The sequence below is a fragment of the Electrona antarctica genome (genome assembly GCF_951216825.1).
Source record: "Electrona antarctica genome assembly, chromosome: 24".
In the NCBI taxonomy this organism is placed as follows: Eukaryota; Metazoa; Chordata; class Actinopteri; order Myctophiformes; family Myctophidae; genus Electrona; species Electrona antarctica.
In genome coordinates this window covers 16,869,180-16,883,594 of record NC_136803.1, presented here as the reverse complement: position 1 = coordinate 16,883,594, position 14,415 = coordinate 16,869,180, and the positions used below count along the sequence as shown (strand labels likewise).

The 14,415-nt window shown below is 42.2% G+C and overlaps 1 protein-coding gene across 1 annotated transcript; it reads right to left on the bottom strand.

Moving 5' to 3' along the window:
• Window positions 1-14,415, bottom strand: poglut1 (protein O-glucosyltransferase 1). Its single transcript, XM_079495140.1, has 11 exons — window positions 14,278-14,415; window positions 13,451-13,541; window positions 11,791-11,934; window positions 10,455-10,590; window positions 7,327-7,448; window positions 6,568-6,627; window positions 5,393-5,492; window positions 4,274-4,332; window positions 3,218-3,385; window positions 2,654-2,710; window positions 1-2,482 (listed from the first exon to the last, which is right to left on the bottom strand). Exons 1-11 carry the CDS (start codon window positions 14,351-14,353, stop codon window positions 2,326-2,328), a joined length of 1,170 nt encoding a protein of 389 aa, XP_079351266.1. The 5' UTR covers window positions 14,354-14,415; the 3' UTR covers window positions 1-2,325.

Below are 14,415 nucleotides of genomic sequence, written 5' to 3'. Positions count from 1 at the left end.
TTCAGTTTTTCATAATATTTAATGGTTTTACATAATGAAAAGACAATTCTAAAAAAAAAACAATCCCCCTCACAAGCATTTCATATTCTAATGTAGGCCTATTCGTGGTTATCAAGGACATCTTTATTCCTTCTCAGCATGTTCTTATGATGACCCTTTGATAAAATAAAAGGTCTGTGAGGTCGGTGACTAAACCTAACTGTGCTGTTAGTACAGACTTGTCATTATTTGAGTGTGAGAGCTGTCAGGACAAAGATGTTTTGTTACAGACATAACTCTACTCAATAGTCGGGTGTCATATTCATATTTACTATCATCAAGTCATTTCCTGCAAACCACAAGCGAGTGTGATGTAAACGTCGAATTTTGGGCCAGGTAGATATTCAGAGCTTTGTTTTAGTATTATATAAAAAAAAGAAATACATCAATACAACCAAGTAAGTACCTCATCAACACCACCACATCCCATTACAGTAACTCAAAGAGTGTAAACAGCGAGAACTTGGCTTATAGGCAAAATAATGTGAATACTAAAACATATTCAATACACTGGTACCGCTATTAACTCACCATGGCAGGCTCTCTATGAGGATATATTATTTTAAAATCAACAGCACATTAAGTGTTTCCCGTAAGGTTTCTGAATGTCTTAATAAAAAAATGTATTGCTTTGTGTTGGCACTTAGTGTAGAATTAAGTACTGATAAGTTGATCTATAGCGTTGAGTTGACACAATTAAAAAGCATAAGGCAGATAGGACTCAAATGACATTTTAGACATTTTTGTTTCCATCAAACAAAACATGCAGCTCACTAGAGGGCGCTGTGGCAATGATATCAGGCAGGTTTTCTAAACTGTGGTTTACAGCCAGGGAAAATAAAATATTTCCAAAAATATGATTTCACATTAAGTGACACCACAATATTTGATCCATCACACAATTCATCAACACTAAATAATACAATCTGAATAGGCAACGTGTGTGTGTTGGTCAATACAAAGGTATTAAACCCAGTGACTACAAGAGGGAAAAAATAGCCTCTAGGCTGTTTCTGGCTCTTCTTTTAAATGTGTATTCATAAATGTTAAACAATGAACTAAAATTAAATTGAATTGCCCTGGTCCATTACTTTCTCTGAACAATATTAGACCACATTGTCAATGTAAAGGAATGACTGAGATATAATCCATTGTCTCGGTGAAAGACAATTCAGTGGGAACTGGGAAGACAGAAATTACGTGTCCTTGGATTATCAGACTGTAGTGTCATTATCAACACCAATAGCTTATTCTAAACTGGTATCGGCCTGTTTAGCCCGACTTGATACCGGCAATAGCATGTCCAGCATTTAATAAAAATCAGACCCGTCTGAAGTGAGTGGTGCTGTACTGTACTTGTGCTGTACTGTACTGTACTGTACAAGCCCTCCTCCCTGGCCTGTGTATGTCTGTCTGTGTGTTAGGCTGTGCAACAGTGCCACTTGGTGGTGAACAAACGCTATAAAGCTATTTTCGTGCTCAGACAGACCCAGGGACACACATAGCCGTCTATAGGAGTGGTTGCACCACTCAAAAATTAGAATAACCTCATACTGTATCTCTGCTAACTGCACATCCATGCAGGGGTCAGCAGTGGAACACTGAATTCATCATAAGTGTAAGATCATTCAAGTTAACCCAAATTAGTTCATGGTGGCAACAATGGTACTCTCATGGCATTTCATTAGCGGCTGTCCCAGACAAACTTGGGAAACAGCCTGAAAATCCACATTCTCTCGTTTTAAGTCATCATACATATGCATGGAATAAAGCACATTCAAATCTCAATGTTTTAGGCCGACCAGCTGAAGAAATCATGACATTTTCTGAGACCACTCATGTTTCTGGAAGATGCTTCTAAAACTTGTATTCTATTGCTAGTTTGAGCACCTCAAATACTCTTTCTACAATAGCCAATCTACAAGCTCACAACACATCGCAGTGCGACATGTTGTGAGCTTGTAGATTGGCTATTTTCGGTGTGCAGCAAGTTTTCACATAAGACACGCTGGCTTCTATGGAATCCAAATGACTGCGACTGAGAACTTTAATCGATGCGTATGTTTTTGGACTGTGACTTAAGTGCTTGAGAAATAAAACAAAAACAAAACAAAATACACATTGGTAGTGTTATTTCACCTGATGGGGAATGAAGACTTTGTCCACTGTGGACAGCAAATAAAGCATTTCTCTCTCAAACTACAGCTGCTGAAGTGTCTCCTGGAGGTTTTAGCTCCGTGTCTCCTAGGTTTAAAGTTCTATCCCGTTGGGTCCGTGTCTCCGGCGCTAGAGCTCCGTCCGGCTGGGTTTGTGTACTATCTGGTTGCAGGTGGGCTTCCTCTTGGGTTTGTACTGCAACAAGCGGCTGAAGTCGGTCAGGAGTCTCTCCCAGTAGCACGACACGTCTTCCATACGCAGGTGGTCCAGGATGAACTTCTGGCCCCTGTGTGAGGAGAGCGGGGAAGGGAGAGAGAAGGCCATAGTGAAAGATAGTTACTAATTTGCATGTGTGTGTGTGTGTGTGTGTGTGTGTGTGTGTGTGTGTGTGTGTGTGTGTGTGTTTGTGTGTGCGCGTGCGAATTAAAGTGAAAATGTGTAAAACTGGCTACTGTACCTTATGGCAATTTCCTGTGCAATGACATCATTTTCCTGGACATACTGAAGCAGTTCTCTGAACAGGAAAGAAAGCAACATTAAAAACATGTCAGGCAGTTAACACGTTTGATGCTTTAGACAAGTACTATCAAGTAAATACGCTTGGTGTTCAGGACTAGTATACTCGTTCTAAGGCGTTTAATATCGATATAAGAATGCCTCACTGTTTTGTTTCCGTTTATGCATATCCATTAGCTTCTGTATCAGCTACGCCGCTACGGTCTTTCAATGCCGTTTTTTCGGAAACTACGGCGCTGACAATGCGGCCGTGCGTCATAGGTAAAATGGCCTCTGATCACGTGGCACCCAGGCACTACCACTTTTGTCCACCAGATGGCACTCGGTGTTAAAGCAATGGTTCTCAAAGTGGGGTCCACGGATCCCACTGGGTCCTTGAGGGGGTTCCAGGGGGTCCCCAGCTATAATTATGAACCAAATGGACCTTTATATTACCTTAAAATTAAAAGCTTTGAGATCCACCGTTTTAAAGTCAGAACCACGTAGTGAGCAACAAATGAGTCACCTGACGTCAGAGAGGTCCTGTTTGAGGGGGATGTAGTGGACCCAGGGCCGGAGCTGGGAGTAGAAGAACTCCTGCCACTCGTCCCCGACATGGAACACCAGAGAGCCGCACAGGAACAGGTGCTTGAGGCGGAAACTGGCCGCCACACCACGGAAGTTGAACAAGTATCTGTAAAAGGTTGAAGACAGACAATTGAGAGCTATAGATAAATACTACTTGCACTGTGCACAATGCATGGCATAAAGCTAAAATAAAAAAAAACTCATGAGTGAAATCAGATTAGGATTTTTGTCAGTCTGAATCTGTGATTTGTGAAACAGCATGAAAGTTTCCTAAACAATGAACTACGCTGGCGTCGACTGTTCGCCGCTTCACCTCCCAATGTATGAATGAATGAACCATTGTAAAGCGCTTTGAGCACTGCAATTCATTAACTTATAAGTAAGGACTGTGATGTTTAGAGATGCCATCATTCTATTTTTTTACTTTTTATTCTAGTTTTATGGAAAACACTTCGGAACATATTTTCCATTTCTAGTTTGACCACTTCAAATACTCTTTTAATCTTAAAACAACTACCGGTAATAACTGAAAATAGCTGATCCACAAGCTCAGCTCTGTTTTCAGTACAAGAGATGCTTCTATAGAGAAGACATACTGGCTGCTGTGGAATCCCAATGACTGAAATCGGCCGTGGCGAGTGAGAACTTTAATCCATGACAATGTCTCAGGGGTACATATACCTGTAACTTAATGATGCAATCATCAAAATCAAGAGCTCAACTTTCTTTAAAACACAGCATGAGTTATTAGCATAGATTGTAATAGTATGTACAAAACATAACACACAACTTGCACTGATCTAAATTACTCATTAGTTTGATAATCCTATAATATATTTGTGCTTACTTGTGCCCAACTTGTTCTTGCGGTTAACACTATTGCCTGTGGGATCACATGTAACTCTACCATTAGCTGTCTCATTCTCTCCATTACACTATCTCACCATCTCCATCAAAGCATCCTTTGTCTCCGTTCTAAAGATGACATGCTTACTTGTATTTACAGTGATCCACCAATGTTATCTCCTTGGCTGGAGGTCTCCCCAATGTGTCCTAAAAGACAAGAGAAAGACAAAAAATAAAATCTAGGATGATCTCCTTCCAAACACAACAACAATGTATGTATGTGTACAGTATATGGATGGCTATACAATAACAATATATAGATGCATCATGCAAACATATCCAAAGCAATATATAAAATAAACAGCAGCCATGCAGCCTAATAGAGCACCGAAGTCCTGACGTCACTCGCTCATCCCCTGGTTCTAAAGTCCTGACGTCACTCGCTCATCCCCTGGTTCACAGAAGTAATTTCTCTATGGAGAATAACATGGGGTCATCTTAAAATTGTCTCATATAAGCATTGTGGTCCAAAAATAAACAAACTGTCTCTGTGAAATTGTCAGGGAGGTATCTCTGTATGGTTTGGTCTGTTTCTAGTGAAAATGTAACTAATTCAGCAGCAGTAACAAGCGCGTTCTCTCTCAGTCAGTTGATTCTACATATCCAAGAGTGAAACAGCTGGGATGACATGTTTATTTTTCAAACACAGTTCTTATATGAGGCGATCTAAAATTCCCCTATGGGGATTACAATGCAAATAAAAAAGTACTTGAACCAGTGGATTTGCGCCCTCTACCGATATTGGCGTCAGACTTCGGGTGCTCTATACCCTAATTATCACAAATAACGTACCTAGGTAATTAGTCGTTTGTTTTCCTTTGCCTCAAGCAGAGGATAGGTGGCATTTACACTTACACAATACATTAACCACGACACCCGACAGAAGTGTTTAAAAGTGAAAGCTTTTCTGTGTTAAAGCCCTACCCGGGCCAGTATGTCATGCAAAATAAAATAAATGCTAATTTCATAATGTCAATGTTTATAGAGAGATGACTTGCGCACACCCGGTAGGTTTGGAGCAGGTGCGATGACGACGAGGCATATACAATGTGAAAGGAGAGACACCCGCACACCGCCACTTGCTGCGTTCAGAGCATTTTATTAAAGCAACGTTTCGGTCTTGCGACCTTCCTCAGGCTGAGGAAGGTCGCAAGACCGAAACGTTGCTTTCACATTGTATAATGTCAATGTTGACATAAAGACTGACCCTGTCAGACTTCCAGGCTTGGTTCTTGGTGTACTCGGCGTCAACCAGCTCTGGAGCGTCTCTGGACAGCAGTATCAGAGGGTCCCGCTCCGGGCTGGTCCTACATGGACAAATCAATAAGCTTCACTTTTCAACCAATTAAATACTTTTATGGAGCATTTTAATAGAAGACATGTGAACAGGCCAGAGAAAAGTGTCAGGTGTGATAGGAAAGTATCGGCAAGAATGAAAGGGAAGGACGAGACGGTGGTGAGTAGAGTTGTCCCGAATCCCGATACCATTTTTTTCAGACAGAGTACAAGTACTTAATTTTTAGTACTCGTGAGTACTTTTTTTGAGTAACCACTTATTTTACCCCCTTTTTCTCTAAATTAATTTAATTGTCATGCTTACGCTTGTCAGTTGTCATTTATGCTTGTAGATCGGCTGTTTCTGTCGATTTGCTGCAGTGTTGGGTCAGATTTGCTCCCGTTGCATTTGTTCAGACTAATGTCAATTGGATGTTTTGGTACTCGAGTCAAAGTATCGGGCCGGTTCCGACTACCGAGTACTTGAGGGTGGTATCGGCCCGAGTAGCCGATACCAGTATCGGTATCGGAACAACTCTACTGGTGAGACAGCTATGTTGTATGGTTTAGGGACAGTCGCACTGAGGAAAAGGCAGGAAGCAAAGCTGGAGGTAGCAGAGACTAAAATGTTGACGTTCTCTCTGGGAGTAACAAAGATGGATAGGATCAGGAACGAGTACATCAGAGGGACAGCGCATGTCAGTTGTTTTGGAGATAAAGACAGAGAGGCCAGACTGAGATGGTTTGGACATGTACAGAGGATGAGGTAGTGAGTATATCGGTAGGTTGGAACTGCCAGGCAGGAGCAGGCCTAGAGGAAGACCAAAGAGAAGATTTACGGATGTAGTGAAAGAGGACATGAAGTTAGTTGGTGTGAGCGAAAAGGAGGCAGAGGACAGGGTGAGATGGCAACCCCTGAAGGGAAAAGCCGAAGGAAAAGAGCACAATGAACAATGAAATAAACCGATTTCTCATGTAACAAATTTCATATTTTGGGCAGTTATGGAGACTTTACACTACAGGCTAGTCATAATAAGCAGTATAATGGCGTGATAATATTGTGCGTTTATTATTTTCTCGTTCTGTATTAATGTGCTTTAGACTGACCTGGAGCCTCTAAAGAATCCTCTGGACTCTTTCCTCTTCCATGGCCACTGTGCCGCAGACCTAACAGAAATGATCAGTTATCACCAACAGTAGTAAACAAACATACGGTACACAGCAAATCCCAGAAGAATCCCATAGTTGGATCATTCTTGAATTTCTATTCAATATTTTATAGCCACGATCTTTGAGCCTTTTGGCTGAGTGTACGAACGGACCATTACGCATCGATTATTTTGCTTCCATTTGTACACTCCCCCACAGAGTTATGGGGGTCTAATGCAGTGGTGCAGACCCAAAAGAGAGATTAGATGTTTGCTAAAAAATAGCAGATCTACAAGCTCACAACGTGTCACTTTGTGCCGTGGTGTGAGCTTGTAGACGGGCTATTTTCACTAGCACTATGACATTTATTTTTCTTCATGAAATTCTTAATGAAATTAATACTGAGAAGAAAATAGATTTATTGTCTTTATTCATGAAAAAGGTTGCCACGAATGGGTGCCGACCCCGTGTTTGGGAAACGGTGGTCAACACATTCCAAACTGGCGGTCCTTGAAATTAAAACGTTTTGAGAACCACCGCTGTAAGATAAATGGTAAATGGTGCATTTATATAGCGCCTTTATCCAAGACGATTTACAGTGCATTACATTCACCCATTCACACACACACACACACACACACACACAGCCATGGATCATTGGACGACCTGCTCTACCTCCTGAGCTACAGTCTCCCCATACAAAAGGTAAAAGCTTACTTTTTCAGGTCGTCCCTCATCAGGTCCCATCTCCCCAGTCCAGTGGGGTAGATGGGCCACACAGCAGGGCCTCCCTCCCAGAAGGTCCACGCTGGGTACATGATGTCCTGGTAGTCATCCGTCTGCAACGTCACAGCAGCACATCACACAGACAATAGGGACTTATTTAGGACTGAGGTCGATTAGAAAAGGCTTCTAAATCCTAACTGCTGTGTAATGTGTTGGCATGCTCTGAAGAAATAACATTAATTCCATATGTCATAATAACCATGTTTATTAAAACGGTTTTAGAATAACACAAATTGCTCCAGCACCTTCCTCTTTCCACTGCTGATCATGTCCAGCGCATGTAAAAAGCAAGTCATCGACAAGTTAACTGACGTGCGACAGGGTGTACTGTAAACCGCGTTTGACACATGCTGCATAGACGCGTCGTCACCATGAGAACCAAAAAGCGATGGGAACCCGTCGCCGACGGCTGTTTGCTTAATATTTTGACTGCTACGGCGATTGCGTCATAGCAGCTGTACTTCCGCCTAGCGAAGCCGTCCTGAAAACTGCCGTTGCTTTAAGTCCCTAATGAGTGAGCAGCACACAGTGCATAGTAGTAGTACATCATGCCCACAGGGATGTTTGTGCATTGTCTTCAATACATCTTTGAGGTTGATAGTTACTCAGAAGGTTGCAGATTCTAGGGACGTCATGACATTTTAGTTGCGGATTCTAGGGACGTCATGACATTTTAGTTGCGGATTCTAGGGACGTCATGACATTTTAGTTGCGGATTCTAGGGACGTCATGACATTTTAGTTGCGGATTCTAGGGACGTCATGACATTTAGTTGCGGATTCTAGGGACGTCATGACATTTTGGTTGCAGATTCTAGGGACGTCATGACATTTTAGTTGCGGATTCTAGGGACGTCATGACATTTTAGTTGCGGATTCTAGGGATGTCATGACATTTTAGTTGCGGATTCTAGGGACGTCATGACATTTTAGTTGCGGATTCTAGGGACGTCATGACATTTTAGTTTCGGATTCTAGGGACGTCATGACATTTTAGTTGCGGATTCTAGGGACGTCATGACATTTTAGTTGCAGATTCTAGGGACGTCATGACATTTTAGTTGCGGATTCTAGGGACGTCATGACATTTTAGTTGCGGATTCTAGGGACGTCATGACATTTTGGTTGCGGATTCTAGGGACGTCATGACATTTTAGTTGCGGATTCTAGGGACGTCATGACATTTTAGTTGCGGATTCTAGGGACGTCATGACATTTTAGTTTCGGATTCTAGGGACGTCATGACATTTTAGTTGCGGATTCTAGGGACGTCATGACATTTTAGTTGCGGATTCTAGGGACGTCATGACATTTTAGTTGCGGATTCTAGGGACGTCATGACATTTAGTTGCGGATTCTAGGGACGTCATGACATTTAGTTGCGGATTCTAGGGACGTCATGACATTTAGTTGCGGATTCTAGGGACGTCATGACATTTTAGTTGCGGATTCTAAGGACGTCATGACATTTTAGTTGATGTTTAGTCTTTCAATAATTGCGATTAGGGTTGGCGAAAGGGCCTTTCTAATCTGTATGGAGTTTGCATGTTCTCGCCGTGTCCCCTAGGATAGGTACCGTCACAAAAAACATGCAGTAATCCTGGTCCATAGTCTAAACTGCCTACCCCTGGCCAGCCGGGGCGCCTGATCAAAATGATTGTGATCAGGGAATTATGTAATAATTGTGATAGGTCTATTGCAGTGGTTCCCAAACCTTTTAGCTCAATACCCAAAAAAGAAATTAGATGTTTGCCTGTGACCCACACTAGTGAAAATAGCAGATCTACAAGCTCACAACACGTCACAATCTGCTATTTTCACTACAACATTTGTCGTCTAATTTATGGAATTTCTTGATTTTTCTTTTACTTCTCCATGAAATTACTGAAAGAAAATCATTGAATTTTGTTTTTGATTCATGAAAATCTTAAAAAGTAAAGGGACCCATAACAATGTGTCCATGACCCACAAATGGGTCCTGACCCACTGTTTGGGAAACGGTGGTCTATTGCATGTGTGTGTGTGTTGTGGCGATTAGCCGTGTGGCCACTCACGCACGCCCATTGGTGGCGTTCAGTTCACTCAAGATGCGTTCCCTTTATGAATGACATGACGTAGCGCTACCTGTCTGACTGCTGAAGGAAGTGCCGTGTCGGCGTCTGAGGCAGCAGCCTCAGTGTTTGCTAAGGCCCGCGGTACTGCTCCTGGTTTTGGTTTATACTATAGCCCTTAAAGTTTATGTCGTTTGTCACACGGACACCTTTTGGAGCTACGATTGGAGAGGATCATCAGCACACTGAGAGGACAGCTTTCCCCGGATCGTTTGTGATCGTAAGGAGGACACCCTCAGTCAGAACAGTGGGGATTTAAACTTTCCATCCGTGAGTAACCGGTAAATCCGTGCAAACAAACAGAGCTCAGCTGAGGGGTTGGTTATAAACTGGTACCTGGGTTTACAAGGAGTCTAACTGTCGGGTTTTGTGCACACTGCACAGTGGATATTATAAACGGGAGCTGTATGAGAACTGAACTGAACTATTGTGAACTATTTGTACTTGGAACGTTCAATATACAACCTAAACTGCAATTTACAGTGTCTGTGCTTTATTACGTGTGTTAACCCATTTTGGGCGGGAACCCCTTTTGGTGTTTTAAACATTATGTTATAATTTAGCTATTGAAAAATAGCAGATCTACAAGCTCATAGCGCGCCACTTGTAGGTCTGCTATTTTTGAAAAATCGTGAAAATATTTATTTCAGAAAACTGGAGGATTTAGATTTTTTTTAAATTTCGAGGTCAGGCCTAAATGGGTTAAGTGACTTTAAAGGGTGTGTAGTCACTGTAGTGTGGTGTGGATCACGTTATCTGCACAGCCTTATGAAACGGTTTAACTTCTGAACATTGAACATTTTGCCAGGTTACAAAAGCCTGGCTGGCACCCCAGCACATTTTCTATCAAACCGTTACAGTGTGTGTGTGTGTGTGTGTGTGTGTGTGTGTGTCTGTGTGTGTCTGTGTGTGTGTGTGTGTGTGTGAAGGACGGCCTACAGTGTCTGACCTTACTGAAAGAGAAGACGGGCAGGATTGGCTGAACCCAGCCAGGGACCTGAGGGTAATCTCTAACGTTCACCACCATCTCTACGTCAGGCAGCCTGTCGATCACCTGCAAGATGAAATGTTCCACTCCGCTGCACCTGAAAGCAAGGGAACACGCACAACTATTAAGTCTATAAAAAAACAATTGGGTGCTACAATTATGTTAGAGCATACCTATTTACACGCACCTCGACAGTGGGTGGTATGGAAGGAGGTAGGGCCCGCACACCGTTCTTTTGGTAAATAATTTTTTATTTTTTGCGGCTTACGCCTTTTATTGGTTTTTGAAGGGACAGACAGTAGGCTGACAGGAAACGGGAGAGAGATGGGGGAAGACATGCAGTAAAGGCCGTGTCGGGCTCGGGAGTCGAACCCGCGGCACACTGCGACTGGATTACCAGTCGGGTGCCCAGACGGTTACGCCACCGCCTGGGCAAGAATTACTTTATTGAACAAACGACAACGTTTCGATCTTGATAGATCTTCGTCAGGTCAGTATGTTAAAAGGTGTCCAGTGAAAATCCTCTAGCTTGCACCAGGCATTATGGTTATGATTTTCAAAACATAACCGATTTTTAGAAACGTGGGATACCACAGATTCAAGGGACGTTGTGTTGTGTCAAAATGTGACTTCAGAGGACAAAGAGTCATCGATGTTGATTTAGATGGTGGTTAAAAACTAAAGTTTTGAACTTCCCACTCTGGGTATGATATGAGATGATGATAGTACTCATGGATTAAAGGAAAATTAAATCTCACAACTGAAAGCTGTTGCTAGGCCATGTCCTATTATGTAATTTGTGAAACAGCGTGAAAGGAGTCACCACACACTAGCGCTGTGTGTCCTACACAATATGTAAAATTATTATGTTTTGGTAGCCATACAGTACATACAGCTAACCAGATGAAGAAATTGCAGATTGAGGCGTTAACGATTGCGCTTATGAAATATCGGAGATCATAAGGGGTTTTCTGGAATACTGAAATAACTAACAACCGAAAATAGGTGTAGATAGATAGCCTATTTTTGGTGCAGGACACGCTTCTATAGAAGACATGCTGACTTCTATGGAATCCAAATGACTGAAAATCAGTCATGGCGACATACAGTAGAACATTAAATCATGAGTGTTGTTTTTGTGTTGTTTTAGTCACCTGGAATATTTTAGTGTTGTTTTAGTCATCATGGCATAGTTTATTTAGTTTTCGTCAGTGAAAAAAGGTAGTCTATGAACATTTTTCGTCATAGTTTGTCATCAAAACAACATCAAAGTGTCTTGTTGATTTGCCCGTCTCACCTGGCCGGGAACATGCAGTTGTGCTCCCTGTACAGTTTGTGTCCAACGATCTGGTAGTGGGTGCCCACCCCTCGGCCAATGGTGGCCTCCATGAGGTCCTGGGACACCCCCTCTTTGAACGGTCGCAGGTCATCCTGCAGGACACTAAAACACAGAGAGAGGATTGGTCTCACAGAGCAGTCACATGACGTAAAGTACGACCGTATTCCCCCTGGGCACACCTTAGCGGACAGCCGCGGACAGAAGAAGCTGTCTTTTACGTCATTTCCGAGTTTTTAGACAGCTGGTGGATGGAAAAGAAGCTCCACCTCCGCAGCTGACTGCCGTGACGGACAGATTCCCGGAAACGCTCTCCTCCACGGCAGTCAGCCAAGGAGGTGGAGCTTCTTTTCCATCCACCAGCTGTCTAAAAACTCGGAAATGACGTAAAAGACAGCTTCTTCTGTCCGCGGCTGTCCGCTAAGGTGTGCCCTGGGGGATTATCTGCTTTACCCATAATGAACCAGACTGGAAGATGGAGAATCCGTTAAAAAGACACTTCATCCTTTTTGCAAAAAAAATATATGTTTATGACGTTTAGAAGATTTAGAACACTTTCCTGGGGGTCTTTATGTGTGCAATATGTGGTTTTAGATATTTTTAGAATTTAGCAGTGAGCCCAGTGTCTCTGATGTCATGGACACTGGGCTCACTTACTTCCTTAACTACATGTTGTCTCAGTAAGACAGCCCTCCCCCTATCCACAAGGAGGAGCAGTGCACAAAAGCATTATGGGGTATTTGGGGTCCTCGACATGAAAAGGTTTGAACACCACGGATATAGAAACATAACGTTTGTAGGATTTAGAAGACTTTCGGAGAATCGGTTCCTCAGGTCTTAATGGGTTAAGTGTATGCTGTATTCATCTGCTGAATAAAGTAGTGCCCAATGAATAAGTAATATCAGCCAACACTCAAATGTCAGTTCCTGGATAATCAGAAAATTGGAAAATAACATAAACGTCTACTTGTAATACAAGGGCTATTATTAGCCATAGCCATTTCTAGTACATTATCAAACCCAACTTAGATGACTGACAGTGAATACCAACAAACCTTTTACCAAGTCGCCCCGGGCGTACAGCCGGCAGACCTGCTCAGCCTGGTATTCCTAAACGTAAGCTATGTAAACTGCTTAAACGGTCACACCTAACCATATTCCTATAACCTTAAAGGACCACTTCACCACTTTTCAAAATCTCTTTTTTTTTTAAACAAGATTTGTTTTAAAATATATTAAGATTTTTATTATCGCGAGACCGATGGCTTCCATTATCGCATTGCAACTTTTCAGGAAAAGAAAGCATGTAGTTTCTATTAGCATGGATTCCCTATTGATGATGTCACTGGTGGACGGGTTTCTGAACTGCCCACAGCCCTCCTATGAGACACAGACTGAGTAGAAAGAAATTGTGGTATTTTATCATGAACATTAGTGAGGACCAATTATAGGAAGAGGAGTTGAAAAGTGGTGAAGTGGTCCTTTAACCTCAGTAAAACGGTGCCAAAACCTAACCCTATTCCTAAACTTAACCCTGGTAAATCTATGAAGTTTAGGGTTAGAAGTCTAGAGCGCCCCATCGAGCGATGCCTATTGATTTCTAGTACAGTATCCAAGCCACCTTAGATGACAGCTGCAGTTGACTGGGCTGCAAGCACGGTGCTCCTCCACAGCTTTGGAGATTTTGTCCTGATAGCTCTGCCACTTTTTACCTGAAGAACACACACACACATTCCTCTTGTTAATTCATCTATTTTCTTCTGTTATGCTACTAGTATATTTCCGTTACCATCGGTATATACACTTTACTTCAGTTTTCAGTTCAGTCACTTTATTGACACAAGGAGAAAAATTATATTTGCAGCCAGGAGTAAAAAATATAAAGTACTGTACGACAGCCCCCCCCCCCCCCCCCCCACACACACACACACACGCACGCTATTAAATAGCTACTAACTATTGTAAGATTTGTGGCTCAGTGACTGTGTATGAACAGTTTTGTCCATCTAACTGCCCCTGCATGTAGTTGTGTTAGCCCCTTTCGGAACCCTACGTTAAAGTTTGACATTTTGATGACTTACGTCTAAAGTCATCAAAATGTCAGAAACTTTAACGTAGGGTTCCGAAAGGGGCTAGTAGTTGTGTGTGAGTGAATCTACACCAAGTATAATTATGTATTAATAATAATGTACTTTATTATTTACTCCACTACATTTATTTCAAATAAATGTGTGACAGCTTTACTTACTTAGAAGATTTAGAAAAACAAAGCTGATATCATTGCTTCAATTTAATTTAGCTTTAGCTCATTGGCCATGCTAGCTAACAACAATGTGATGAATTACTTTAAAACTTTTGGTATAAAACTCCATAATGTAACTCAAACCAGGAATGGCACTCAGCAGCTAAATCAATGTTGTTATAGTTGCTGTGGTTTTTGGTTCCTACCTGAAGCATTGAGCACGCAGAAACAACACATTTGTAACAACAGGACGACAACAATCCGCAACCTCAGCCGCTCCATGTTCGGTTTCTCTGTGCTCTGCTAGTCTGGACTGATTCGGAGTGGAGTCAGTGTTGTTCTTC